Consider the following 27,862-nt stretch of genomic DNA (forward strand, 5'->3'; position numbering starts at 1 on the left):
TAGAGAGCTCTCAGCAGCCACAGAAAATGATGTTGCTTTTGAGAATTACATGCAAAACACTGTTAAAAATAACACCCGGCCACAGTTAAGTGTTGTAGTGTCAATGATGGGGATGCTGTGTCCTCCACTTCCCCGCCAGCATGTGATCTCACTTTCTGCAGCTCGGCGTACATGCAGGCAGGAGAGATGAGAACAGGAAGCTTTTCAGTGCTGTTAGTGGCATCCATCCTGCTGCACTCCCACTGTGACAAGCGTGCTATTTAGTTTCTTATCACACATTCTCTAATGTATCATGTCCTGAAAAGGCGGCTTATAACACCCAGTATAAGGATAGTCAGTCGGCCTAATTAATACCCAGATCGCCCAGATGACCTTAAAGTGAGACTGTCAACATGACTCAAAGTTTATACACCCTACTGTATTTCTTTGTACAGATGACCAGTGGAGGGGAGGAGGGTATTCAGATCATTTCATTAATTTTAAGTTACAATACTACAATGTAAGTATAGCGAGTGACAAGTGTAACCACTAAGTCCTGCATTGAAAATCTACAACAGGACAGAAGTATTGGCAGCAAAATGCACTCAGTGTTTCAAAGTAAGAGTACTTGATTTATTATTATATATAACTTTATTAGATCCTTAATTTGAGCTAGAATGATAACTTGTATGTGTCAGCCAATCATCAACAAGAAACTTCATTATAGAAATACCAAACTAGGTTTGAGGTAATTTAGTTTCAACCACCTGAGAGCAGGTAAAATTTAAAATGTCCAGTTTAGTGTGTTACGTAATGCATCTTAACAGAGTTTTTAGTAAAGTAATGTAATGTTTAAAGAACAATTGATTACAGTAGTCAAGTATCTTGCCCAACACTGGGAAAAACTGTTTTAATCTATAACATTGCATTGGAGCTGTCTTATAAATGTAGTGGAGGAAAAAAAAGTGCAATATACCCCTCTGAAACATAGTGGAGTATGTAAGTATTGTTAAAGGAAAGTACTCAAGTAAAGTACATATAAATTGAACTTAAGTCAGTACTGGAGTATTTAGTTAATTTCTACCACAGCACCTGCAAATTCGCTTTCAACCATTTCACTTGGTTGAATTTTTATTTTTCCACATTTTAATCAGTTTTGGTAAACATTTTAGTCAACAGTTTGTGTCACCTTTTGGTCAAAATCTGACTGCATTTACTTTTCAGGGTAAAAGGACATAAGTTTCATTAATGATACAAGGTTAATATCTGGATATGCATAGCTCAGTGAGCATCACTGCAGCTCCACTCATCCATGACGGGAAGAGCTGGAGGGGCATCAGGTGTGCCTCTCCTTCAATGTGCTGTGTTAATGCTATGCGAACACGCAATCCTCGACACAGCTCCAACAATTTAGAGGCCAGCCATTTGGCTTCGCCACACATCAACAATGGTTGTGGGCGAACGCATCAACACTTACGCAGAGCGAACCACTGAATGCCTCTCACAGGCTCTGTAGTTTGTCTGCATCCAACGATGCAGCAAAATAGATTTTACACTCTTCAACTCACACTTTAACTGCAAGGAATAAAGACTAAAAAAGGACACGTCTTTATAGTTTGTGGTGTAAAACCAGACAAGAATAGTGGGTGTTAGTGGTGGATACACAGAATAAACTTAAAAAGCAGTAGACAGACAATAAACAATAGAAAGACAGAGAGTAAACACATCAGTCCAGACAGACACGTCATCTACTGCGATCAAAGCTGAGGCAGACGCCAAATCCTCCCTTTGTGACATAACTTGATGTTTCAATTTATGTGGATTTATATGCATGTCCTTGCTATTGGGTTAATACTGTATTACGCAGAGCTCTATATCAATTACACAGAGTCAGTAGGCCAGTAACACTGTGCAGCCTCTCTCCCTCGCTGTCGTTCTGTCTCATCTTAGTCCAGGCCATCTGTTACGAAAGCAGCTCAAATAATGCGGCATGAGGCTGACATGTAAAATATTAAAAATGTTAAAGACTCTTACTGACACACACCTCGCAGTAAACTAAATCCAATGGGAGATGAGCATGAACAGGTGCAGCTCTTTCCAATGTGCAGCCGGATCTTTTGAAAGTAATTGCGTGCTGACTGCTGAAACCCTCTCAAGTGTTGGGGACAGGATGTAGGAACAAGAGCTATGTATAGATGGGCACGAAAGCATGCATGCACCTATAAGAATACACGCACATGCACACACACACACACACACACACACACACACACACACACACACACACACACACATATAAAGGCAGTTTGAGTCATCAAATCATCATTAGGTTTCTCAAGTCAGCCCACTCTGATCTGACAACACTTCATAGATGGAGTCTCACTTCAGCCTTTCCAAACAGTCTCTCTCTCTCCGGCACTTTTTAAGAAATCTAATATTTCCATTTATGTAGAAAAAGAGTTATGAGAATTAAGAGCTGAGCAAATGAGACACACGTTCATTAAAGAGACTGTGGAGACAAGGGGCCAAATCCTGGAGAGGGGGCAGGGGTCTCTGGCTGTCACATCCGTGAGATCACGAGCAACATGGGGGAGGGTGGTGGTGGGGGGTCAACTGTATTTGGGGAGGGCCAAATACACAGGCAAAGAGAAACGGGTTATGCAACTTATTATTCATTTTGTCTCCTGCCTTATTTCCATATTCTTTTGTTTGCAGGCGCTTGATAGGCCCCGGCACGCACCTGGCACTTGCATGCCAGCAAATTCCTATCTGATGTGCTGCCACAGTGGCACTCACACAAGCATCTGCATGCATATGCACATACACACACACACACAAACACACTTAGACATAATACAGAGCACACAAAACTAACACACACAGGGCTGTGTGAGCAGGAGGAAAAGTGGTAATTATTCAGGGGGCTGGAGGTGGAGCCCCAAATATTGAGAATGAATCAGACTTTCTCGAGGTGCTGCGTGCGGCCTTACGTGCCACAGTTTCACACATCAAAGTGCCAGCATTCCCAGAGAGCCACGTTCTTAGAGCGCTAATCCAGAAGCACACCAAGTGTCCATCCTTTACTTGTGGACTCATTATGACCACATGATGGGAGCGCATTGTGGAAAATTCTCCATCACACCCATAAAACGCATGCATGCAATCATTGATTTTAATGGGAACAAATTGAAGCAAAAGTTTTAGGTCTTACCTTCCTCAGCTGAATTGGGCTGGAAAAACAGACAGAGAGACAGAAAGACACTCCACATTTCCACTACAGAATGACACTGACAGAAAGTGAGGGAGGGAGAGAGCATGAAAGAGGGAGATAGAGTGAGTGTGTGTGAAAGAGCAAAAGAGAGGGAGAGGGGGTGAGAGGGGGTGGAGTCTGTTTGCTGCCTTTATCTGAGAGAGAGAGAGAGGATGGGAGTGGATGGATGAATGGATGAGGGAAGGAGAAAAATATTTACAGAGCAGCACGTACAATAAGTACACTGCCAGCCGAGGGAGTAAACAAAACACTGTTGTCACAGAGACGGGAGAGAGAAAGAGATCAGAAAGAGTGAGAGGAGGAAAGTGGGAGAGAGTTTTTTATATGAGAGAAACAAAGACAAGGCAGAGTCAACAACAGAGAGTGACAGTGGGAGAAGGAGGTGGAAACATTAATAAACAAGTTTGCCTGGTCTCTAAAACAACTGTCTAGACATGTCTAGTTCCAGCTCTCCTCCAATGCCGCACACAAATTTCTGCAAGGCCTCCTGGCAGACCGTGCATCAAACTGGCATCCCTCACATGTCTGGACATCGTGCTAACTTGCATTTTTCAAGCTGTGGCATGTGAGAGTACCCAACTTCATCGTCCTTTCTTTTTTTCCTGTTGTCTCTCATTTCTACCTTTCATGGCAAATGAGTATAATTTAGTCACATTTTTGGACGCTCTCCATCCTTCATGTGGCTTTGTGCTCCCTCTTCCTAACACCACCCCTCCTCCCTCCCGCTTCCTCCACTCTCCCCTCTGTCTCTCAGACACACTCCTCGCCTCACAGGATTGCTCATCCAGACAGTATCTAGACACACACTCATACACACATGCAAACACACGCAACTGAACACCCCTCTGGCCCATGCACGCCACTGGCTGGTCAGACCGGGGTACTGCAGCTTGTTGATGGGCTTTCATGCCCCAGTTCACTGCAATGAGTAAGACTTCAGTAGACTATTGCAGGGAGATGTTGCCTATTGGCTTGACACAGTTAGTTAGATGGCCCCATTCCCAGCCAGCCGGGGGCCCTTTACCCAAGGCTCTTTGCTCCTCTGGCTGGGCGGGAGGTGAAGTGGGAAATGTCCTCTAGTCATTAAGGAGGTAATTAAAATGTCTTAATCCATTTTTAGATTGTTCAGCAGGAACGTGATCCCTGTGACGCAAGGTTTGTGTGTTTGTTAATTAGAGCTGAAACAATTAGATAATTAATCTTTAACACTTGTTAATCGATTAAATACATTTTTTTAAATCAACGATGGCCCAAAATCACTGGTTCCAGCTTCCCAAATTTGAATATTTCTGCTTTTTTAGTCTTTTATGACAATAAACTCAATTACTTTGCAGTTTGGGGCAGGTGCATGTAGTACTGTAGCTACCTACCTTCTCAGTCATTACTCAATCAAATCTAAACACACAGATGATGGCCTACACATATTCTGAGATTCAGTGTGACTCAACACTTTACAACGTCCATCGCGAATAAACATCCATAAATGCGCTTATAATGAAATCATAGGACAAAGACGCTCCTTACAACTCCAGAACTTACCTGAGAATCATCACATTTTTAAGTTAAGAATCAAAGTAATCCGGTAATAGTTGTTTGTACACCCATGAGTACAATGCAAACAGGAACTACTAATAGCTAATTCGGCATAGTTCTTATGGCGCCAAATTGGTGCAAAAATGTAGATAAATATAGGCACAAAAAAGGAGCTCAATATGTAGCCCACAGTTAACATACTGACTCCATGGCAACATCCTTCCTGTTTACATCTCCCAAAGCATTATGGGAAATCATATTCCATAATAATATTTTTCATGTCCCCATGCTATGGACTATAAGTATACCCTAACCCAACTTATAAAACATTTAATTGAGAAAATAATGAGAAAGTTATGAAAACAATCGTTAGTTGCAGTCATATTGTTTTTTAGTCCCCTGTCGTAAAAAAAATTTAATCAACAACAATGCAAGAACAACTACACTCATTATAACAACAACAAAGACTTTTAGAAGCATGTTTAAAGTAGGCCATCATTTTCAGGGGAATTTCTCTTTGAGGTAAATATTCTGTTTTGTCTCTACATGTGTTCTGGTTTGGCTTTCAAAGCTGTGTGACCCAAGAGGAAGTCTGACCTTATGAGTCTTCATCACAGACGCACTTCTAAAAACATCAACACAACCATGAATATATCTTTTTAAACCCAACTGTTGAGCAGCAGCAGCCCCAGAGAAAAAAACGTAACTTCTGTTTGCGGCTTTATTTCAGTGTTTGAACAGTGTTTGCACAGCTAACTGAGGTTTTGCAGAAAAATAAATGGAGCTGCACCACTTTGCAGAAGTGGGTACCAGACAAAGTCTCTCACACTTTCACTTTAGCAGAGACTGCAGTTACATTAAAAATTCATCATGAGACTCATAGCATAGCATTACAGACAGAAAAAGACTGTTTATGCTAGTAATTCAAGTCACACATTCCATTAAAAGATGGACAACTTTATTTTCTTTTTAGTCTCACAAAGCAAATATCAGTATTTTATTACAGAAGGAGAACTGAGGACATTATACTAGGAAAACAGTAAAGGTCATCTATCAGCTGACTCTCATGCACACCCAACCATCATCACATCTCACTTCAGTCTACTGTTAAGCAACACAATGACATTCACCATAGTACCATAGTAACAGTATTTCCAGAGTGCAAAATAAATCAGTGAATGTAACACAGATAAAACAGGATTATGAAAAACAAAAAGCAACCAAAACCATACACACCCTAACACATACATATTTACACGGGAGCCACAAATAATATAAGCAATCATTAGAAAGTAGACCGACTGCCAAAGTGCAAATGAAAACGCTGCTAAGCTCAAACGTTGAAAAGTACTTCCTTATGAGTGTGCGCACATACAGAGAAATATGTAACTGTAAAAAACACTGACACGACATTTATAAGCATGTACACAGTGCTCTAATACTTGATCTTGATGCAGTAAGTGGATATTCTACAATATATACACATGATTTCAGACAATTAGAAACAAACACATATGATAAGATATTTTTTGTGCGTTCATCATTGAAATAAATACAATTTATTTAGTGTTTTTATTCAACATCACCAACCCACATGGCTAACATCTTGTTTTGACTGAAATACGTGTCGTTATTTAAATATCAGTAGACGTCAATTTGTTTCGATACATCCCACAAATGGCTGTTTAACACCGACAAGCACTTTTGAATTTATGTAACACTGTTTTAGAGATTGTAAGACATTTTATTTCATGACCTACATACTGTCAAATAAGAGTTAACAGACAGTGATGGATAAATGTCAGAAGCCGAGTGTACAGTATAACACAAGTAGCCACCTGAGTTTTTATATCCAACTGCCGTAATGCAAACTATAAAACAAATGCACTACAACAATTTGTCATCCTGGCTGTACCCTGCAGTGAAATCATAAAACACAACAGGTTATGTTATGTTTTTAAGAGTAGAAAGTCTATGAGGAAACTTTGTTTAGGCTTTGCAGTGTTATACACATCATTCTCATACAAACAATATACTTGATGGAGACAGTACCAATTTAAAGAACGGTCTTGACACAAACATCCTCTACTGTCAGGGGATGTTGTGGTACATGATGAGAAGAAATATTTTTTTAACTTCTACTTACATGCTTACACATATATATATATATATATATATATATATATATAATTACTTTTGAAGCACCTCCTCCATGTTTATTGTGTCTACTTAAGGCAACAGGCCTTTCTCCCCTTTGCAGCAACAAACATCAGGCAGGCATACAGGACAGCAAGTCAGTCTTTTCTGGGTCAAACTACTTGGCTCCAAAAAGCTTGACCTTAATACATAAACCCCCTGAAATCCTGCAACCTTTAAACACTGGGAGTAGCTGAAGACCTGGGACTTAACACTAAACATATGTTGATCCTCTTATATGGCAATATGCGTGGGGCTGGCACTGGGTATGTCCACAAATATTAAGAACTGGTAATTCAGTTAAGTTTGGCCCATGTTTCAGTCAGGATTACAGGGAATTCTGTCAACAATCATTTTAGCGTTTGTAACTTGGGATCTTTAAAAAACACTGAATTTAATAAAAAAAAAAAGGAACACTGAAAATATATATTAAAAACTAAAATCTTATTTCTAAATTATTAATACACTGAGTTGGCTTTTTCTAAAAACACCCCGCTGCACTTTCATCAATTGTAAGTTATCAAATGTAACTCCTTACAATATCTATGTGCTTGAAACATGTTGTCTGTGTAGTACCCTAACTCTTCCTTCTTCTCTGTAAGGACGCTCATGGCTTCTCTGCAGGGAGATCCACCATGGGAACCTTTTCTGTGGGGGACATGGGTGGAGCTTCTTTGCTCTCTGGCAGACCGACAGCCACCACCTCAAGCGCCAGGGACTGGGAGGGTTTCCCTACACTGGCAGAAAATCCCTGAGCGATGTCGTCAAAGGTTCTTCCTTTTGTCTCAGGCACTCGCAGGAAGGTGAAGATGAAGAACAGGATGAGGAGTACCATGAAGATGATGAAAACATAAGGACCACAAAGTTCCTACGAGAGAAGAGAAAGATGTTTGTAGCTGCATGACAAACTCATATCACGTGTACATCTTAAGACTTTAGTATGTGTCCATACCTCCAGTTTAGGGAAAGTCAGCCCCACCAGGAAGTTGGCGGTCCAGTTGGAGAAACCAGAGATGGCCATGGCAGCAGGACGTGGCCCCTGGGAGAAGAGCTCAGCCACGATGAACCAGGGGATGGGACCTGGACCCATCTCAAAACTGGCAACAAAGCCGAACACAGCCACTATGGCCAGATAGCTTAGAGACTCGTTGGTCTTCTGCTCCAAGAGAGAAACAAAGAGAATGAGCAAAAGACGAAATGAGAGAGCAATAGCAAAACATTTAATTTTTGTAAGCTTTAAAGCTCACAGGACATGAGGATTAATGTGATCATAACTCACCACCAAAGACAGGGAGATTGTCATAATGAGGGCACAGACAGCCATTCCAGCCAGTCCAATCAGGTGCAATGTCCTTCGCCCAGCCCGTTCAACCAGAAAGAGCTGGACTCAAACCAAGAAAAGCAATGATTAACAATCCAATAAATATAAATCATGCCTTGTATTAAGACACCAGATATGTAGTCAGACACTTACAGAGACAACAGTAAACACAGTGTTGACAACTCCAGCTCCTATGGTGGCGTAGATAGGTTGAGTAACACCAGCTGTGTCAAATATGCCTGTGGAGTAGTAAAATACCTGAAGGGAGAGAAAAATAAAGAGTTACTGTTTATTCCAGTGAATACAATTAGTGTTGTCTTTAAAATTACATTATATTAAACCTGCATTTACTGATTTTTTTTGTCCACTTAGGGGAAAAGCATTTTACCACCTTTTACAGTTGATAAGGCTAACAAACTGTAATCTAGACATACAGCAGACACAGAGCGAATTCAGGTTTCGGTCTCCATCATCTTCTGGCTCTTTAGTAGGTAAATGCCCCAGTGTGTTCACTAGATAGTCACTAACTTTGTCTTTTTTATTCTTTTTAACTAAAAAAAATGGATGAAACTACTGATGAAACTATGCTAAACTGCTCTGTAATATAAAAATATTCATCAGTGCAGCTTCAACTTTTGTTGAATAATTATACAGCAGAAACAAGTTGTAACTGCACTAGCTTCTGTGCTGGTGAGTGATATAGGTCATGAGTGTTAATGTGTCTGTCAGAGTTCAGTTGATGTTGCAGCCTTTAGCCGTAGGCCGAAGTATCTTTACTTTGATTGTCAGGTCAGACGCAGCAACCGCTCATTAGTGAGCCTGGTTACATGACCTTATTAACAAAATACCTATTGAATACCACTGTGTTTGTGTCTTTCTGTTTACCCTCAGAGGCTTAAATTATTTCGCTCAATCTAACATTGCCTGGAGCCAAAAGCACCTCTTGTCATGTACTTGTCAGAAACATTTGTATAATTTCACTGACTGCTCCTTTAAAGATTCATGACACTTGATAATTATATCCCTAACCACTGTGCTCCATTATAGGATATGACGTTTACTCACAGCGTTGATGCCAGACAGCTGCTGAGAGAGCTGGAGGATGATAGCGATAACAATTGGTTGACGGTAGTTAGGAGAGCGGAAGAGTTCAGGGATGGTCACTTTCTTTTCCATGGCCATCTTCATCCCTTCTTCCTTCATCTCCTGAATATCATTGCTGACATCTTCAGAGCCATGCAGACGCACCAGTGCTAGAGAGTGAGAGAAGAAGGGATGGATGAATAGAAAAGGAAGTAAGTACATTATTTATGTAAATATAATGTAACGAAAGGCTGGAATGCTCTTGGAACATGTTACATGGTAAAAGTTTTATAAATCACGGGCCCACCTCATCCCCAGTACATGCATCAATCCACAGATCATTAAAAATTCACGGGTAGTTCTAGATTCTAATCTTGTTAGCAAAATGTAAAGTGTCTCAAAACTTACCCTTTCTTGCCTTCTCCTCCTCGTTGAGGACAATGATCAGGTAGCGGGGGCTTTCAGGGCAGAACGGCAGCATGATGGTCTGCAGTATAGCAGGCAGGATGGTCAGAGCCAGCAGCAGAGGCCACAGAGTGTCTGAGCCAAGCAGAAACTCCAGACCAAAGATCTAAAATACAGAGGTAACAAGGGATGAAGTGCGTATATGGACTTATTTGAGTCAATTTATCTCTGGTATGTGAATTTCTTCTAACTTTGAAAACACCCAGAGAGGGGCAGACCAGTATCATATTTGTCATGAATATGAAGTAATAGAAGAAATCTGAGTATACTGTGCTTTGAAAACTGAGGTTGAAAGGGCGGTGTTTTTTTCAACTCTTAACCAGTTGATTGGTTAAAATGAAATATTATATCAAATTCCATAAATAACATCCTAAAAACATGCTTTAATATCATATATATATTTTCCTTGTAAATTTCTGAATCCACTGAGAGTAAATAAGATATTAACAAAAGTAATTTTGCATAAAGAATTATGATAGTGTTGTTTTGTCTCTATTTCTTATTCACTTTTTATTGACAAATGTAGTTATTGTAAGTTGCTTTGGACAAAAGCGTCTGCTAAATGCCATAAATGTAAATGGTATTTATGGTGATCTATAGATCACATGACCTGATCAATGGATATTAGAAAACTGCAAACCGCCTCACCACTTTAATGAAGGTGAAAAAAATTTATTTTGATAATCAAAATTCTTCAAGCAAATCTTTGTTATTCTGCATCAATATTATCACAGTAATATAATCACCATTTCACAGTACCTGTGCCACCAGGATGCCAATAACTACACCCAACTGGTGCAGCGTGCCGAAGGCTCCTCGGAGAGCAGTGGGAGAGATCTCGCCTATGTACATGGGTGTCAGTCCCGTGCACAGACCACAGAACACACCGATGATCAGCCGGCCAACAATGACCACCTCAAACGATTGACACAGAACTGACAGTCCCATCAGACCGCCACCAAGTACAGCCAGGACATTAGCAAGCACCATGGATTTACGCCTGGTGATGAGAGACGAGGAAGGCAGACGGACAAAGTTAGTGAGACTAAAGAGAAAAACAACAAGGTAAGCAACTATAAAAAAGCAATCTGCTGATTTTCTTAATTAGCAGATTAACTGTATAGCCCACAAAATGTCAGTCAGAATTTCCCAGACTCCAAGGTCACAACTTTAAACATCCAACCACCTGACCTGTCACGTTTTAGAGGTTGAAACTATTCAATTCAATTTTCAATTTTATTTATATAGCGCCAAATCACAACAACAGTTATCTCACAGCGCTTTTCATAAAAGAGCAGGTCTAGACCGTACTCTGTGATGTTATTTACAGAAGCCCAACAGTTCCCACCAAGAGCAAGCACTAGGCGACAGAGGCAAGGAAAAACTTCCTTTTAAGAGGCAGAAACCTCGAGCAAAAAATATATATATAAAAAAAATAAAATTGAAAAAAAAAAAATAAAAAAAATAAAGTTATTGTAAGTTGCTTTGGACAAAAGCGTCTGCTAAATGCCATAAATGTAAATGGTATTAACTAGTAAACTAGTAAACTAGTAAATGGTTGCCATTCTCATCATCTTGCATTAAGCGTTTGTTCCTGATGTTCTTACCTGCCAAATTTGTTGACCATGGCTCCAACAGAGAAAGACCCGGCCATGCCTCCCACACTGAAGATGGCCACAGCAACACTCCACAACATGGTGATAGTTCCTTGGCTGAAAGGCTCCCCGTACCGCTCCGCTGACACATTCTGGAAAAACCTACGCAGTTTCTGTCAAACCAAAGACAAGGCTGGCGGGATTAGAAATTGCAACTTTTAAGAAAGTGTTTGTTTTTATGTTGATTATAAATTTTAAATAGATCTTATTAAGGTGTGACAGATGTGACAGAGCTTGTGCTTGATGTGTTTATTGGGAGTTTTTGACACATCCACATGGGGGCAGTATAGCTTTTAGCATAACCACCTTGCAATGCTGTACTCACAAATGAGACCAGACACACTAAAACCTCCATGTCTAGCAACATAACTCTGATTTAGATCAACTTACCAAACCACATGTAGAGAACAACAACATAAAAGTGTTTAAGTGATTCAGAAAATGGCGATTAAAAAGTGTTATAACAATATTAATCTCAAAGAATGAGAAAAGATGTGGTGTTGCATCTATTATTATAAACACACACACCTGCTCTGGTGCATTGATGACCCCGGTGTTGTAGCCAAATTGTAGCGAGCCGATGACTGCTGTTGAAACACAGAACAGAAGGTAAAGGGTCACCTTCTTCTTCGGCTGTTGAGAGAGGAAAAAAAACAGATATGAAAGATTAAAACAGTGAGCAGACAGTGTTTATGTACAATCGCTCCCTCAGTTTGTGTAGTGAACATGGCCTGTTCCTCGCTCTACAAAGCTCTTGTTGTTTATAGTGACTGGTAAATACACACAATGATCCTTTCTACATCTGCCGTCCCTCCTTGTTTTCAGCTTTCTGCATTAGCAACTTGCACGCTCGTAGCACTGCTGTGAAAGCTAAGTGTTACAACACTGTACGGGTAGCTAAACTAGCTAAAGACACCCTGAGAAAACAAGACTGAATCCTATTTGGAGTGTTTTTCCTTCAAACACATTCAGAATTAAAGTGGGCTTAGCTCAAGCGCAAGCTAATACACCTGACATTAATCCCTTACATGGCAGGGCCTGCTGGTAAGTATGCAAAGAGTATCCAACCAAGCAGAACTGAGTGGAGTAATTGGTTTAAATTAAGTTTTGTACTGACTCTACTATGGCGTCATGCCAAAAATGGAAATCCCCAATCAAAGGTTCACTTTGATTTAACAACTAACCCAATGACATCTCTCATTTTTCTGCAATACACAAACTCTCTAAGAACTTTTGCAATGGTCATTTTTTGATCTGGAGTCTAATGGTCAAGGCCTTATGTCCAAGTAGGCTCATTAATGAGAGGAAATCCATTTTAATCATCCAGTTTAATCCGTCTTTTTTCTAAATCTGCCTGTTTCAACACTAACTCGACTATTCAAAATCAGTAAATCACTCATGATGTAAATTAATGCATTGTTTTGTACAATTTGTAAATGCACGGAAGTGGCCGTGGTTTCTTCTATAATCTGGGTTGGAAAAACAACGGGCGCCCAAATGAGCGCCACATTCCACTGAGATATGCGCTGCAAAGGTGAGGGTGCAGGGACCTTGGAACAAAAAAAAAAACATTTTACTGGACGTTTAAGCAGTTGTGGTTAGTGACTTGTGTTTGTGCTGAGAAATCATTCTACAGGTGTGCAACTCTCATAGCATGAAACCACACATTGATTTGTGGACAAACTAATTTTGTCCATGACTTCACATTCATTCACACACACACACACACACACACACACACACACACACACGCACACACAGTTTCATTTATTTATTTTTATTTTTTATTTTTATTTTTATTTTATTTTACAAACACACCCTTTTACTGTTTTATTTATTTTATTTTTTATATATTTTTTTTATTATTATTGTTTAAACACACACAAACACACTTTTACTTTTTAATTGTTTTATTTTATATACTGTATAAAATGAATTGTTCTGTTGTAATTTATTTGTAGTTTGGCAATATTGTTTTACATTCATGCCAATAGAGCTAGATTGAATTGTGTTTTGCATTTTCACTGCAGCAACTGTAGCAAAGCAGTGTATGAGTTTCTTAAGTATTTTTCTCTGGGACTTCAAATTTACTGATACACACACATGTTTATATAGACTTTCTATAATTACAAACTCCACTGTCACAGGTGCTCAGTTGTTTTGCTCCAATAATACCTTCACAGACATCATGGCCTTTTCTCATAATAAGGATTAAAACAAGCTGAACCCACTGTGTCTCACAGGAAGGAAGTGCTGCATACATGATAAAGGGATAGTGAAGGGGAAATACAAAGAAACTAAAAAAAACTGCGTGTGGGTATGCATGTGACATGTCAATTGCATCTCCAACGATTGCTGGTGTATTCATATTTAGACAATTGTACTGTTAAAGCAGCCTCTTGCAATAGCAGCATCTCCACTTAGGGAGTGGAGTGGTCGATGAGTAAGGAGCATTATATGTGTTAATTTGTGAGGTATTTGTTCATTCTAGTGCACTTGTGTGTGTTTTATATGCGTGTGTTTTACTTGTCAAATCAGAAGCCAAGCAACATAATGTTATTCAATATCTGCAGCTGTGTTATGCTTTGTAGTAGAATACATATACTGGTTAAAATCTGTGTTTACAACTGAACATATTGTATGATATTCTACTAAAACAAGTTATGATCAATATGTAACAAAAATTAATTACAAAATAACTGCCTAGAAATTGGAATAGTAATACAATACTGAGAACTCAAATGTATGAAGCTGGTACAATGTGTAAGATATGGCCAGAATTGTAGTTAAAAACAATAACTAAAATCAAAAATGAACTAACATTATCAACAGAATGTGAGGAAGTAACACTTCTGATAAGACGTTCTCACTCCCTACTCGTCACGTATACGCAAAGGGCTCCACTGTCAAGTAAGCAATGATAAATATGCAACATCCGGTTACACTTTTGAAATAATGGTTGTGTATTTCACACTGTGAACTGGTCACAGTGTGGTTAGATTTAGGCACCAAAACTACTTGGTTAGGTTTAGGAAAATATCATGGCTTGATTACTTTAGATAAGTTAAGTCAGTTAAGTCAGTTAGTTAAATAAGTTAAGTCCATTAAAATAATTAAAATAATCAACGTTGACTATATGTTTCACACAGGAAACACATCTGACGCATCTGCAAAGCGCTGCCAGCTTCCTATGAATGCTCATCAATTGGAAGCTAATCAACTGGGCTGTAGAACGAGCCGGTGTAGGTACAGCCGCAAGTCTGGCAAGAAACTTACTTATAATCTACTATAAACCATACAAATAACAATTATATATGATCATAATGATTTGATAAATGATGAAATATGCATCCCATTTTTGCCAATCCTTTTTGATTTCTCTGTCCCTCCAACCAATCCACTATTACTAGAAATAGTAGCAGTCAGCGCACAGTTAGCTTAGAGCATGCGCCCCATGCACAAGGCTGAGTCCTTATCGCATTGGCCAGTGTTCAATTCCAACCTGCGGCCCTTTCCTACATGTCGCCTCCTCTCTCACTCCCTCATTTCCTGTATCTCAAATAAAGGCGATAAAGCCTAATTATTATTTTTTTTTTTTAAGAAATAGTATCAGTCACAGTATTGCTGTTTGTTAATTTTACACATATTTGTATCTAAACAGAGAGAGGAGCAGACACACACAGACAGATCATCATCCTTTTAAAGCAACATTATGTACAAATTTTATCCTAAAACAGCTTAAAAATTATTTTGATAGTACACTGACTCGGTCATTAGACGTTGGAATCCAGCGGAAGTGGCATAATGCTAATCACACACCAAAGTGACTCTTCAGCAAGCTAGCTATAAGAAGCTGCTAACTTGGTATCCTCAGTATAGATATCACGACAGAGCCTGCGAAGAGACCCAAGAAGATGTTGTCGGAGGAAGTAAGGAAGAGAAAAAAAGAGAGTGACCGAGCAAGAGACCAGACAAGAGTAAATATCGGACTGGCTTTTACTCGTTGGCGTTAGCTAAAAGAGCTGAAAGGATGCCAGACAGATGCCAACCTGACCTTCTTGCTGTAACGTTTTCTTGTGTTGTTTGGCATGAGTTTGGCTGTGTTAGAAAAGTTGTCAACTTGTTGGTTTTTGACCGTTGCAGTTGTACGTGTACAGCTTTCCTTATTTATGACTGTAGGGGCGCCAAAATGTAAAATCTTACATAATGTTGCTTTAATGTTGAACAGGGTACCTTTTTTAAAAATAAAAAATGCATTAATGTCATAACTGTCATTTTCTCCAATCATATAATTATTAGAAATACTTTTAAAAAGTGTTTGCTTAAGCCAGTGAAAGCACGGTACACATGCACGTGTGGTTATGTGATCAGGATGGTCCTGGTGATTTTGAGCCAGGAAAAAGCCTGTCTCTATGTCTCCCCATGACTAAAAGGACAGCGTGATGAGGTTCTTTTCTTGCTGTTTCCAAAGTCAAACATTAACTTTAAAACCTCAGTCTCCAGTTTCTAAGCTTTACTCTCATAATGTGATAATTATGGACTTGTGTTTGGTTCATTTTTTGTTCAGATATTAAATGTTTATATATAAAAAATTAACTGCTCAAAAACACCTGCAGTTACTTTATTTCAACAGCTCATCATCTCAATATTCAGAAGAATGACTCCACATTCATTGTCAACTTGCAATCTCTGTCCCCGTCTCTCTTTTATTAAGAACCTCTCTTTCCCACATGTTCACGGAAATTAGTTTTATTTCTCCCTTTTTATATTTTTAAACTATATTGACCATTTCCTTTGTCTCTTTATCATAAACTTGACTTTTTCAGCAATCCCTTTCCACATTTTTCTGAAAGGAAAACTATTTCACTATAGAAAGAAAATTTTGTGCAAACATTTATGCAGTGCATGGTGATGTTCATTGTGGTTTGGGGGGTTGTTACTTCAGCACAGATGATGTGAAAATCTCAAGTAACAGCCATGGAAATGGAGCAACTATTGCAATCAATGCATTTCAAAAGACAAACCGCACTACATGGTAGCAGGCAAAATCGTTAGTCATATATTTTACAATATAGAAGAAAGAATGTGTGTGCAAGTTCAACATTTCACAGCACAAATAAAAGCCAGAAACTAAATCACACGCAAGTTCAAACTTGCCACCCAACCTCCCCGTCTCCTACTCTGTCTCTCTTAGTCATGTCCTGAAGTGCTCAACATCATCATCACCAGTTCCCGCTCTTGCCAGAAAGGAAAAATACAGAATTGCCAGCCTGTGACTCGTAAAGATTTTATGCATCAGAAGGTGTTGCCTCAGGCTCAGAATAAAGCAAACAATGGCCGACACTCATGCCCAGGAGCCACTGGGAATTATAACAGACAGCCTGAAATAATGTGTTTGTGTCTGGGACAATTACAGTAACGTGTGGAAAAACCAGTGTCATATGTGCAAAGTTTAAAGGCTACCTTTTCGTCTTCCATCCGCTCCATCTTTGCTGCTTGATATAAGATCTTCAGAAGAAAACTACAGCAAAACTTCAGATCGCAAACTGAAGCCTCTTGAACAGAGCTGCCTCTTATCCGTTATGAGCACACACCTAGAAAGCAGAAAAACCTGAAAATATACAAAGAAAAACACAAGAGAAATATGTGACAATCTTGTAGCAAACATTCATTACAATTTTTCTGGAGTAAATGTTTCAAGAATCTAAACATATTCAGCATCATAATATTAAAATGGTCCTGGGTTATAACAGAAACTATTACCCTTTCCAGTTATAATGCTAACACCAGTAAAAAGTGTAAGCTACAGTGCAGAGCACTCTGCGGCCCAGATATCTGAAGCACTTGTCTGCACTCAGTGAATACAAAAGGAGTCAGTGCCCAAAATCCCTCCCTCTGCTTCCGTATCCTCCTCTTCTGCTCTCACTAATTATGAAATCAAAAGAGAAAAAGTGATGTAACTCCCTTCTTTTCCAATTAAATTACTGTCGCATTGCTTATTTTTATCAATACAAAGCATAAAACACCATTTAAATGGGTTACAGAGGCTATAATAACCCACAGTGATGCGATGGAACTGCAGGTGATGCTGTGCTGATCAAGTGAAGTTTTCTATGCCAATAATTCTACTTTCTTCTACTTTTACTAACAATACGCGCAGTGCTTTAATTCGACAATGTGATAATAAAATGCAGACATGGAATTCGGCACCTCAAATTTTTTTAAGTAACAAAGTAAGTGAATAAATCGGCATGATGGATAAAAATCATTGTTTATTTACCGTTATTTGGGATTTGTGCCGGCCTTAGATCCAGTAAACTGATAGTCCAGGTCAGTTTGCTTTGACAAAAGTTCAATCCTCCCTCCCATCTGTGTGATCTTATAGAGGGTGGTACAAGATCACCTGCACGTTCATCGACTTTACTCATACTTCGTGGAAGCCCCCGCATGCGTATAAGCGCAGAAAAAATCCATCCTGTCGCGTCACTTCGGGTATACTCGTCTCATGTCGTAATGTGTGTGGCGGCGGGACAGATGCATTTCCGCTCAGCTGAAGAAGGGGTACGTGCTCGGGCGAGCGTACAGCCGACGGAGAACAAAACGGTGCCGGTGAAAGGAGCCTCTGTGCTGATGCGGGCCCGTCGGCTGCCTACCGGGGGCGCGAGAACAAAAGCCAATATTCGCGCAGTTCAGATACAAAGCCTGGTCATGCAGAAATCATGAGACCGGCTCAGTGGGTTGCAAACAAACGAGGAGCCCTCCTAATTCTTCATATATATAAACTTCACAACCCACCTAAATCCCAGTCTGGAATTTGACAAGTTTTCCATAAAAATGGGAGTGAGCAGGGTTTTTAAATCCACTTGGTGAGCAGTTTGGCTTCCTATTTTATTGTAGCCTACATTTTAATTAGATTCTCATCGACAATTTTAATTGGACGCGCAGAGCTTGAGTCTGTTCTTGGGTTTGTGTGACAATTTATCATTTAACTTAAATGTGAATTTATTTATTTTTCTGGTTTAGTGGCAGGCCTAATTGTCTTGAAATGTATTTTTTTTTAAAGAGATCTCAACACACAAACAACTTAAATATGTGATCAGTATCATCCCTGGGTAGAAAGGAGTACAGACCCTGGAACATTATCACCAGGTAGGAAAAAAAATAAAAGTGTATGAAAGTAACCTCATATAATTTTTCATGTTCATGTAGTCCAGTTCTATTGTCTGTAAAATGTAGCCTATTTTCAACATGAACATCTGTAGAACTTAAAATGCGAGAAAAAAACTGGTGGGAGATGCTGAATCCATTTTTCTTTGTATTTTTTGGTTGACTTAAAAGTAGTCAGGAGTCCAAGAAGTGGAATTAGCTCCCAGATTGCTAAAACCCACAAACACCAGCAGCTCACTCTGTTAAAGCTGATGATTAGGCTTTAAGGTTTTTTTCCAGTTAACATTTAATCATTTGATCATGTGAATGCTGCCTAGATAACAGTCTAGTTGCACATAAATACACATATTTATTCCTGTGCTGAATAACTGGAACCTGGTTAGGCCTAATTGTTGACTTCAGACCTCACAATAGATTGATTAGTCATTTACTTACTTATTTGTTTTTCTATTTTGATGATCAACAAAATAAAATTATTCCAGTATGTTTTAAAATAGCATGTGACCCCATGAAAGGGAGAATATTTTAACAATACACCTGGGTGGTACCCCTTTCAACTTTTATTAGCTCATCTCTGTGGCTTCTTATGACACATCCATTAGCTTACACATTGCATTATAATTTTGAGAATTCACTTGTACAAGACAGGAAGAGTCACTATGATGCAAACAGGAAAAAGTGTTTCGAGGAGCTGTTCAATTAATCGATTTTCTTATTTAGGGGTAGGCTTGAATGTTTTGAAATGTATTTTAAAAACAGAAATCATCTAGCTCAACATCAGCCCAAACAACTTAAAGATGTGAAAGCACATCAGTATCATCCCTGAAGGGATTTAGAAGCACAAACACCAGAAGATTATGACCAGATACCAAAAATATAAGTCAGTAAATAAAAGTATGTAAAATTAGATTTTTTCACGTTACATTTATTTCATTTAAAATATATTTCCCAAAAATGAAGATCTATAAACTTAAAAGCGTCCTGCACACTGACAGGAAATGTGCAGTTGATAGCCAGAGCGCAATGGGGGGGGGGGGGGGACAGGAAATCTTTTGTAACAATGACTTTACACGATGAACATTTGTAGATAGCTCCTTCCTTTTTTTATGATGATTTAATTCAGTTGAAGTCAAAATTCTGTTGAAATTACCAAGCAAACTCTTAAAATAAAAAGAGGAAGTAACAGAGAGGGAGGTATGTGCACATGTTCAGGTTCAGTGCCCCTTAGTGTTTGCAACAATATTCTTAATTCTTCAGAAACTGCACCTCTCTCTCCCAGCATCACATCTGGATCCTGTGAGCCGTTGCCAAGGAAACCGATACCACAGCAGCTCCTCCAGTGACCTGGTTGAAGTGAGCTAATCAAATTTTAAGACATTTGCAAAGAGATGTCACAGATACACAGGGAGCGAGACAGAGAGAGAAAGAGGGGAAAAGAAAGTGAGGAAAGGTAGATGCACCCACTCTGTCTGTCTGTCAAACACACACACACACACACACACACACACACAAATATATTAACTTCCTGGAGAATGATCCTAACCTTAACCATAATCATTACATGCCCTACCTTAACCTCCTTAACCTTACCCTGACCCTTAACCAAGTCCTCACCTTGAAGCGTAACAACTTCTTTGCGGGAACTCGCATTTTGTCCCCAAAAGGAAGGCAAGTACCCACAAACCGATTTATGTCCACACACATTTACTTAGGTCACTTTTGGGGACATTACATAGACTTTCTTTCACTTCCTGGAGACTAACCCTAACCTAAACATAACTACTACTTGCCCTTACCATAACCTTAACCACTGACCCAAAAATCATCTTTTCCACAATAGGGGAGACAGCTTTTGTCCCCAGTTGGACAAGCCATCCCCAATTAACTGGTCTTTAGTCTGAAATATGTCCTCGAAGGTAGCCACACACACACACACATCGTGGTACTATCTTTGTGGGGGCCTGTCATTAACATAATGCATTCCCTAGCCCCTTTCCCTACCCATCACAACTACATGCCTAACCTTAACCCTTACCCTGTGCCTAACCTCAATCCAATTGTAACCTGAACCCTAAAATTAAGTCTTAGCCCTCAAAAAGCAGTCTCTACTAGATGTCCCCACAGTGACGTGAATCCTCATTGGTTTGTGTGCATTCAGGCTAAAGTCCCCATCGGGATATAAAAACATGAAACACAAAGAGAGAGAGACCATTACAAACCACATCCTGTAGCCTGAGCTCAAAGCTTTAGAATAAAATGAAAAATGTTGCCATGTATGTAAATTCATAGCCAGTTCATTCACTTGTTTTGCTTATTGTGATAATAGTCATTCTTTTAAGCTTTTATTTGAAAATGTTTTCTATCAGCCAATAACCATCATGTTTTTCAAAAGCATTGACAAACACAATGAACCTCTAAAACCAACGCTCTCCCCCTAAAACTTCCTGCTAGGTAGCTTAAAAGAAAAGTCTAAAAGACTCCCTTCCACACTTCACTACTCATAATTTGAATATTTCAACACTTCATTATGTTGACCAAAAAGATTCAAACGCAGAAAAGTTGTGTTTAAAATGGCTGCATTATTGCATCAATTTGGAGAACTGTAAATGTTTGCGCAATCTTATACACATTTCCCTCTTGTTCAGCATCACATTTTAGGTATACTTTTATACAGTATAATCATATAAGTTATGTGTGGGTTTAACGATTATAAGCATGTATTTCTAATAATAGTCTGGTGGTTCAGGGTCAACGGGTTCAGATGGATTACAGAAGGATGGTCTACTGTAGGCTTTACTCATGTAAATGTGGAGCAACAGCACCACCTTGTGTTTATGGATTGCCATTGCCTCATGCTGACACATGACCCAGACCAGATGAACTCCCACACTTACATTCACAGTCCTCTGGGAAGTCACAATCTTATGAAAACAGTTGTACATTTTTTACTGTATTTACTTCTGTTTTCGGGATCTCTTTCTGGCGTGTCAGGTCGTGTTATAGCACAGCTGAGGTGAAAGGTTGCCAAAGGGAGGATGCAGGGAGCTGATGATAATCAAAGGAACATTACAACTGTGCCCTGAGGGCGTAAGAGTACACACTGAGAATCTAATACAAACTGTAACACAATGCACTTCATTAAATCACCCTGTTACTAATGAACCTCAAGGTCAAAGTCAACCACCACAACATGAAGAAAACAATGACATGAAACAAGTATTAAACATATCTATGTAATGAATGATAAAATTCAATGAGGAACATTTTTGGTAATTAAGTAAAGCCTTCATTTGTGTTATTGTTGAAAGGAGTCATCTCAAAGGATAGATAGGCCTACTATAAATGGTCATATCATTGACATTCTTCTACTTCTGTTTAAGAAACTAGAGGATGCCAAGTAAATTATGTGCACTTCCACATGACAGCTTTTAACCTAATGTGCATTTTACTCAGATGTACAATTTTATTCAATGTATGCAATGTACCCTTGTCTGTTTATAGTACACTAATATATTAACCTTTGTCAGTTAGTTCAAATAGTATTTTTCAATTTCCTTGGTGAGCTGGATACAACATAATTTTGTTCTACTGTGCACTTGTCCTGTGTATAGTCTAAATGATAATAAAGTTTTCTTGAGTACAATCCAGTAACCTAATGATGTGGTTTCCAGACTTGACTCCATTCAGTAAAACTGTACAAATGTGTAGCACCAACTTCATGTCAGCACAGCCTATCCAGCCAAATGATCAGCTTCCTTTGGTTGCAGCACAGACTCAGAACACTAAATCAATATTTATAAATCCACAAATATTTGATCCTGAGGACTCAGTTACCCAACATTAATAATCTTAATCATAACAGTTAAGATGTTCAGCCATGGAGATACAGATGAAAATGAGCACCACCGTCATCGCCACTGCCACCGCCACCCTCCAGGAAACCGGTTTCTAGTTTGGTTTTCATAGCACAGACCTGAGGGATGTTTCAGAGGGGACTACATAAACACTTAACTGATTACTGTGTAAATTTATCTTTGGTGTAAATACAATTATCAGGAAAGCTGAAGGCTATGTTCGCTAATCCAGAGAGACTTCCAGGGCTCTTGAAGTTAAGATGAAAATGTTAATGGTGACAACAAAATTCAAATACAGAACCAGTTTCCATGCACATAACTAACTTAACTTCAGTAGCAGCCAACCAGACAGAAAAAAAAAAAAGTTTTTCTGATTTGAAAGTAAATCAGTAAATCCAATATAAAAGTACTAAAAGTATATAATGAACAACATCCTTTTAATGAATTTAGCACTGCATTTATTGATTAAACAATTCTGAAAAGTAATTTACAGTCAAGACAGGAAACAAGCTTTAGACCTTTACATGCAGGGTAAAAAGTTGTGCGTGTTTCTAGTTTAAGTTAGTAACAGTAATATCAAAGATGATGTGATAGCTGTTTGAAGATGTCCTTAGGCACACTACCGAGGTAAACGTGCAAGTAACAGAATGTCCTGCAGTGGACTGTCCTGATGACCAACGGCCTGGCGATTTCAGACCTTCCCTGGGAAACTTCCATTCTCTATCTGCTCATCCCATTTGGCAACCTGAGGGAGATATCAAAGAAAACATTAGCTCCATCTGACAACAAACTAACCCTCGAGTTAGAGTTTGTTATTTACACCTACAATAGTTTCCTGTCAATCCCTTGTAGACAGAAAATGACATCATTAACTTAATTAATGTATGTCTCAAAGAAATCAAACTCCAAGAGACTAACAAGAGGTAACCAACCAAAAATTACAGAACAAAATGAAGCAATACCTCACCCAACAAAACATACCATAGATGACCATAGATGAGAAAAACCAAGCCCATGAAACAGAATACCAAGAACCAGGAAAACAATGAGCCTGTCTGGGCTACATCAGCTAGCCTTGGTCATTCAGCGCTAACAACATTCAGTGTGTGCACAGAAAAATTTCCAATCAAACTATCAGAAAACGTAGTGGTCCATTCTCCAATAAGACACACGCACATGCTGAGGAACTACCATAATTGCAATCCTATCACTTACCCAGCTCATGGGACAGAGGCTCTTGTAAACCCTCTGGTACCAGTCACATGGAGCCACATCCTGGTCTTTGGCTGACAGGGCCTTGTTGCACCTATGGAAGTCTAGAGCAAAAAATAACAAGTGTTCAAAGTAACGGACACAATGTTCACACTAAAAAAAGACCATGCCCAGTCTTGCTAGAACAACTGTACAACTAGAGCTTAGCTTGCTGAAGCTTCAATGTGAGGCAGAGAGTAAAACTATCTTCAACATAATTCTTCTTTTTTTTTTTAAGCTTACTAGGTTATTAAGGGGAGGCATTTTTCAAATGCCATGAATACAATTGGCCTATATTTCAGTGTTTCCCCTATATGCATTCAGGAGTGGCGGTGCGCCGCTGCTGAATTGTGACCGCCGCTACTAAAATTTCACACAATCATTATTAAATCAGTGTGCTACTCACACACTGTGCAAGCTCAGACTGTGCAGCTGAGCAGGAAAGCTTCTGTAGTAGTCTGTGTCTTTTGGCTGCTATGTAACTTAACATTAGCTCAAACATATAACGTAACTGGTATCTGTATTTTATTACTACCTGCTTGTCCAATGTTGAAATCATCAGGTACAAACTAAACTGGTTAGTGACAATACAGACTGGTTCATCCTAATTTTTTTTTCAGTTTTCAGATGGGTCTGAAAAAGTGGTTGTTAGGAAAAGAAAGGACGGAGGTGACTGGAGGAGCTGAGGTTAGTAAAGCTAATTAGTGATGCAAACTAGTCCTTGTAAGCTAATGAGGAGACGTTTCTTTTTGGATTTCAATGTGAAAATAAAATCCACCTCTGAAGTGAGGTGGTGTCTCATGTTGCTTATTTTTTATATTAATGTCTACAGATCAATGTCAAAGCTGTAAAATGAAGACACAAAAGGCAAACATGAACAATCCTACCAATAATGATTCTGAGGTCATATGAACAGGGTTTTCCTGCTGTTAAGGCTTAGGGGGTGATGCCCAAAACATGCTGTGCCATAAATGTAAAATCACTGTGGAGAGCATCATAATTGGGTGCTGTTTCAACCATTTGTTCAGAGATATGGTCAAAATAATGTCCCAATATGATGCGAAATTACATATTTATCTTTGGAAAATGATAAATGCCCATGACTACTATGACCACCACCAAAACATTCATCTCATATAAAGCTATGGCAAAACGCTGAAATTATAAGCTTTTCCAATGTGTATTGCATGCTCATGGACACAAGAGCAATGCTGCTAAGACATGTTGTGTTGGGGTTTTATATTCAGACATACTACGCACTATGCGCACAAAAAAAATGGTTTCGCTTCACCTGTGCTGCTACAACTCCATCCTAGGGGAAACACTGTACTGCACACTGCACAATTTTATACACATTTCCCTCTTATTCAGCATCACATTTTAGGTATACTATTAGACAGTATAATCAGATAAGTTATGTGTGGGTTTAACGATTATAAGCATTTATTTATAATAATCTGGTGGTTCAGGGTCACTGAACTGAATTATGTTGTTTAAAACTACCAGTGTTCTGTGGAGGTAATTTAAGCACCTTTTCATGTGAAAATGTAGACAGTTAACAAAAGCTTAAAACTTGTGTCAACTATCTTATTGTTCACTACACACTATGTATACAACGATTTTGAAAAAAAAAAAAACGAACAACAACCACAGACTTGCTGAAAGTACTGCTGCTTAAGTCTATTTTATTGGTGCACAAGTAATAAATTACGAATATAACTGTAAGTGAATTGATACAACTTTCCATGCAGTTTGTCACTTACATGTTAGCACAAGTGTAACGTGATAACTAATTATAAACACAATGACAAGTTCAGGCACCTCTCAGTTTTCCTTCTGTAGCGTCTATACTAATATACGACGTTCAAACACTGTTTAAAAAGTCTTATGAGCTACTGATCACAACATATTGATCCATGTCCTCACCCAGGTAGTTCTGGAAACAGTTGCGGGTCTGGTTGGTGTTGGGAAATCGGGCGTCAAAGGGAGCAGTCCTGTAGCTCCTGATCTTCTCATCGATATTTTCAGACATCTTTACAATCTTAAAACAGACGCCTAAAAGGTACTGAAACAAGGCACAGCGTGGATTAACTTAAAGCTACAGTTGCAACAGGTCTACAAATACACGTTAAATGACAGCTATCTGACAGCTTCCAGTGTAACATCCACACAATGCTCAATGTTAGCTGTCTAAGCTAAAAATAGCACTATGGTCGAAAGTTAAATGTAGGTTACCTTTGTTTACGCTTTTGTCGCTAACGTTACTCAATGCTAATTTGTTATCAGACCTAAGCATATATAAGCAAACTAGCTATCCAACTTGACAGAACCACGTATTAGAACCGTAACACGACCTCTTTGACAACAAGTTAACTTAGCACATTTTACACTGCTTGGCAAAGTGTTCACTCAGTTAGCTAACGTTATAGCTACTAGCTTGTTTCTGGGTGTGATTGTTAGCCAACACATTTGAGAACGGCAAGTTGTTCTGAGACGTTTTGTAGGTCAACATATTAGAAATACACTTAAAGTTGGTTCAAACAAACAAAAGAATAACATCAAATGTTGAAGTTATAGGCAGCTAACCTTGGGACGTTTCTTGATGTGTCCTCGGTCCTCTCCGGAAAGATGTCCTCCCACGTCGGCGCGCAAAGGATGCTGGGAAGACTCGGAATGCCTGAGACCAGACTTCTTCTTCTTCTTCTTCTTCTTTTGATATGATTGGCGGTTGGCAGCCAGCATTTAGGAGCATTACCGCCACCTACCGGACTGTAGTGTGGAACAGATTATGTGCAGACTAACATAAAAACCAAATAAACAAATAGAACAAAAAACAAACAAACAAAAAAATTAAATAAATAAAACTTGAAAACCTATATCCTTTCCATTAATCCCGTTTCTTTCAGATATTTAATGAGATGCTTTGATATTCCCCATGCTTTATCCCCAAGGAGGTTCTCGACAGTGAACCTAAGCTCAGCTTTCTCTATAACTGCTGCTATTTTCCTCCTCGCCTCTACATAGCCTCTACACTCAACCAGCACATGTTGAATGGTCTCTATACTACTACATTTTACACAGTGTCCAGTTGGGTGTTTACCTATTTTATAAAGTGAATGGTTAAGCCCTGTGTGTCCTATTCTTAGACGGGTAATGACGGTCTCTGTCTTCCGGCACCCACCTAGTTTTCTTCCCAGACCAACATGATTCTGTATACTGTAAAGATGTCTTCCAGTTTCATTTAGTTCCCAGTATTCTTGCCATATTTTTTGCATTTTCTCTTTAATGATTGTTTTAGCTTCAGATTTACTTAGCGGAACTTGTATATCAACTGACTTTGATTTAAGTGCTTGTTTTGCCAGAATATCAGCATCTTCAATTCCTTCTACCCCTAAATGGGCACGAACCCAAACAAAGCAGACAGTCCAGCCCTTATGATATAATCTACATAGAGAGCTATGAATACTAAATACCAGATCTAGCCTACAGGACTTAACAGATTTAATACTGGTGAGCGCTGCCCAGCTATCTGATGCAATGACCACCTTGCTTTCCTTATTTTCTTCTATCCACTGTAATGCCATCAAAATGGCCATAAGCTCAACTGTATATACCGATAGATGATCTGGGGTTCTCTTTTTAATGCCTATTTTGTATGCTGGGATGTATATGGCAGCTCCTGTCCGTCCGGTCTCTGGATCTTTAGAGTCATCAGTAAAGACCATGTGGTTATCTCTATAGTGCTGCTCTATGTAACTTTCTGCTATTCTTCCCGTGTGTGCTTGCTTGGATTTCTTTTTTGATTATTTGCTGTATATGCAGGTCAATGGATGGATTTACAAAAAAACACGGAGGAAGATCTGGATATGGGACTACTGGGATATATATTTTATACTGCACAGGTCAAGACTTTCTGCTTTCACATTTCCCACCCATTCGAAACAGCTGCTCTTATTGTGTTCCCAACATTTTTCTAGGATGGCTTTAGCGGGGTAAGAGCAACAGTGTCCCTGAAGATTAGTCCAGTATGTTAGCATAATTCTTGCATGGCAGCCACTGGAGAGGTCTTCAATGCTCCGCTGCATGT

The 27,862-nt window shown here is 39.1% G+C and overlaps 3 protein-coding genes across 4 annotated transcripts in view; all 3 read right to left on the reverse strand.

Moving 5' to 3' along the window:
- ephb6 (eph receptor B6) overlaps window positions 1-3,323 on the reverse strand; it is a 37,246-nt gene extending 33,923 nt beyond the window's left edge. For both annotated transcript variants that reach the window (XM_038711195.1, XM_038711196.1), the window contains exon 1: window positions 3,191-3,323. In XM_038711195.1, coding sequence (XP_038567123.1) covers window positions 3,191-3,296 — 106 coding nt within the window. In that variant the 5' untranslated portion in view covers window positions 3,297-3,323. The remainder of the gene's footprint in view (window positions 1-3,190) is intronic.
- A 2,401-nt stretch (window positions 3,324-5,724) lies between these two features.
- slc2a3b (solute carrier family 2 member 3b) lies at window positions 5,725-16,990 on the reverse strand. The gene is made up of 10 exons (XM_038711197.1): window positions 16,967-16,990; window positions 12,032-12,136; window positions 11,456-11,616; window positions 10,608-10,848; window positions 9,792-9,954; window positions 9,366-9,553; window positions 8,454-8,558; window positions 8,259-8,360; window positions 7,932-8,135; window positions 5,725-7,847 (listed from the first exon to the last, which is right to left on the reverse strand). Exons 1-10 carry the CDS (start codon window positions 16,988-16,990, stop codon window positions 7,587-7,589), a joined length of 1,554 nt encoding a protein of 517 aa, XP_038567125.1. The 3' UTR covers window positions 5,725-7,586.
- Window positions 16,991-22,965: 5,975 nt separating this feature from the next.
- On the reverse strand, window positions 22,966-26,532 carry LOC119897473 (cytochrome c oxidase subunit 6B1). Its single transcript, XM_038711198.1, has 4 exons — window positions 26,362-26,532; window positions 25,702-25,840; window positions 23,740-23,840; window positions 22,966-23,269 (listed from the first exon to the last, which is right to left on the reverse strand). The coding sequence occupies exons 1-4, from the start codon at window positions 26,515-26,517 to the stop codon at window positions 23,216-23,218; spliced, it is 450 nt and encodes a 149-aa protein (XP_038567126.1). The 5' UTR covers window positions 26,518-26,532; the 3' UTR covers window positions 22,966-23,215.
- Between the last annotated feature and the right edge of the window lie 1,330 nt (window positions 26,533-27,862).

This window comes from Micropterus salmoides, unplaced genomic scaffold (genome assembly GCF_014851395.1).
Source record: "Micropterus salmoides isolate LMB-PRFRI ecotype aquatic unplaced genomic scaffold, ASM1485139v1 Ms_hic_scaffold_11, whole genome shotgun sequence".
NCBI lineage: Eukaryota > Metazoa > Chordata > Actinopteri > Centrarchiformes > Centrarchidae > Micropterus > Micropterus salmoides.

Coding starts and splice junctions, on each gene's coding strand:
- slc2a3b (XM_038711197.1), bottom strand. CDS start 16,990: ATGGAGCGGATGGAAGACGAAAAG. Junction 11,617..12,031: donor TCATCAATGCACCAGAGCAG/GTGTGTGTGTTT, acceptor TTGGTTTGACAG/AAACTGCGTAGGTTTTTCCA. Junction 8,559..9,365: donor AGCTGTCTGGCATCAACGCT/GTGAGTAAACGT, acceptor CTCTCCCTTCAG/GTATTTTACTACTCCACAGG.
- LOC119897473 (XM_038711198.1), bottom strand. CDS start 26,517: ATGCTGGCTGCCAACCGCCAATCATATCAAAAGAAGAAGAAGAAGAAG. Junction 25,841..26,361: donor ACATCAAGAAACGTCCCAAG/GTTAGCTGCCTA, acceptor GCCTTGTTTCAG/TACCTTTTAGGCGTCTGTTT. Junction 23,270..23,739: donor GCCTCTGTCCCATGAGCTGG/GTAAGTGATAGG, acceptor TATCTCCCTCAG/GTTGCCAAATGGGATGAGCA.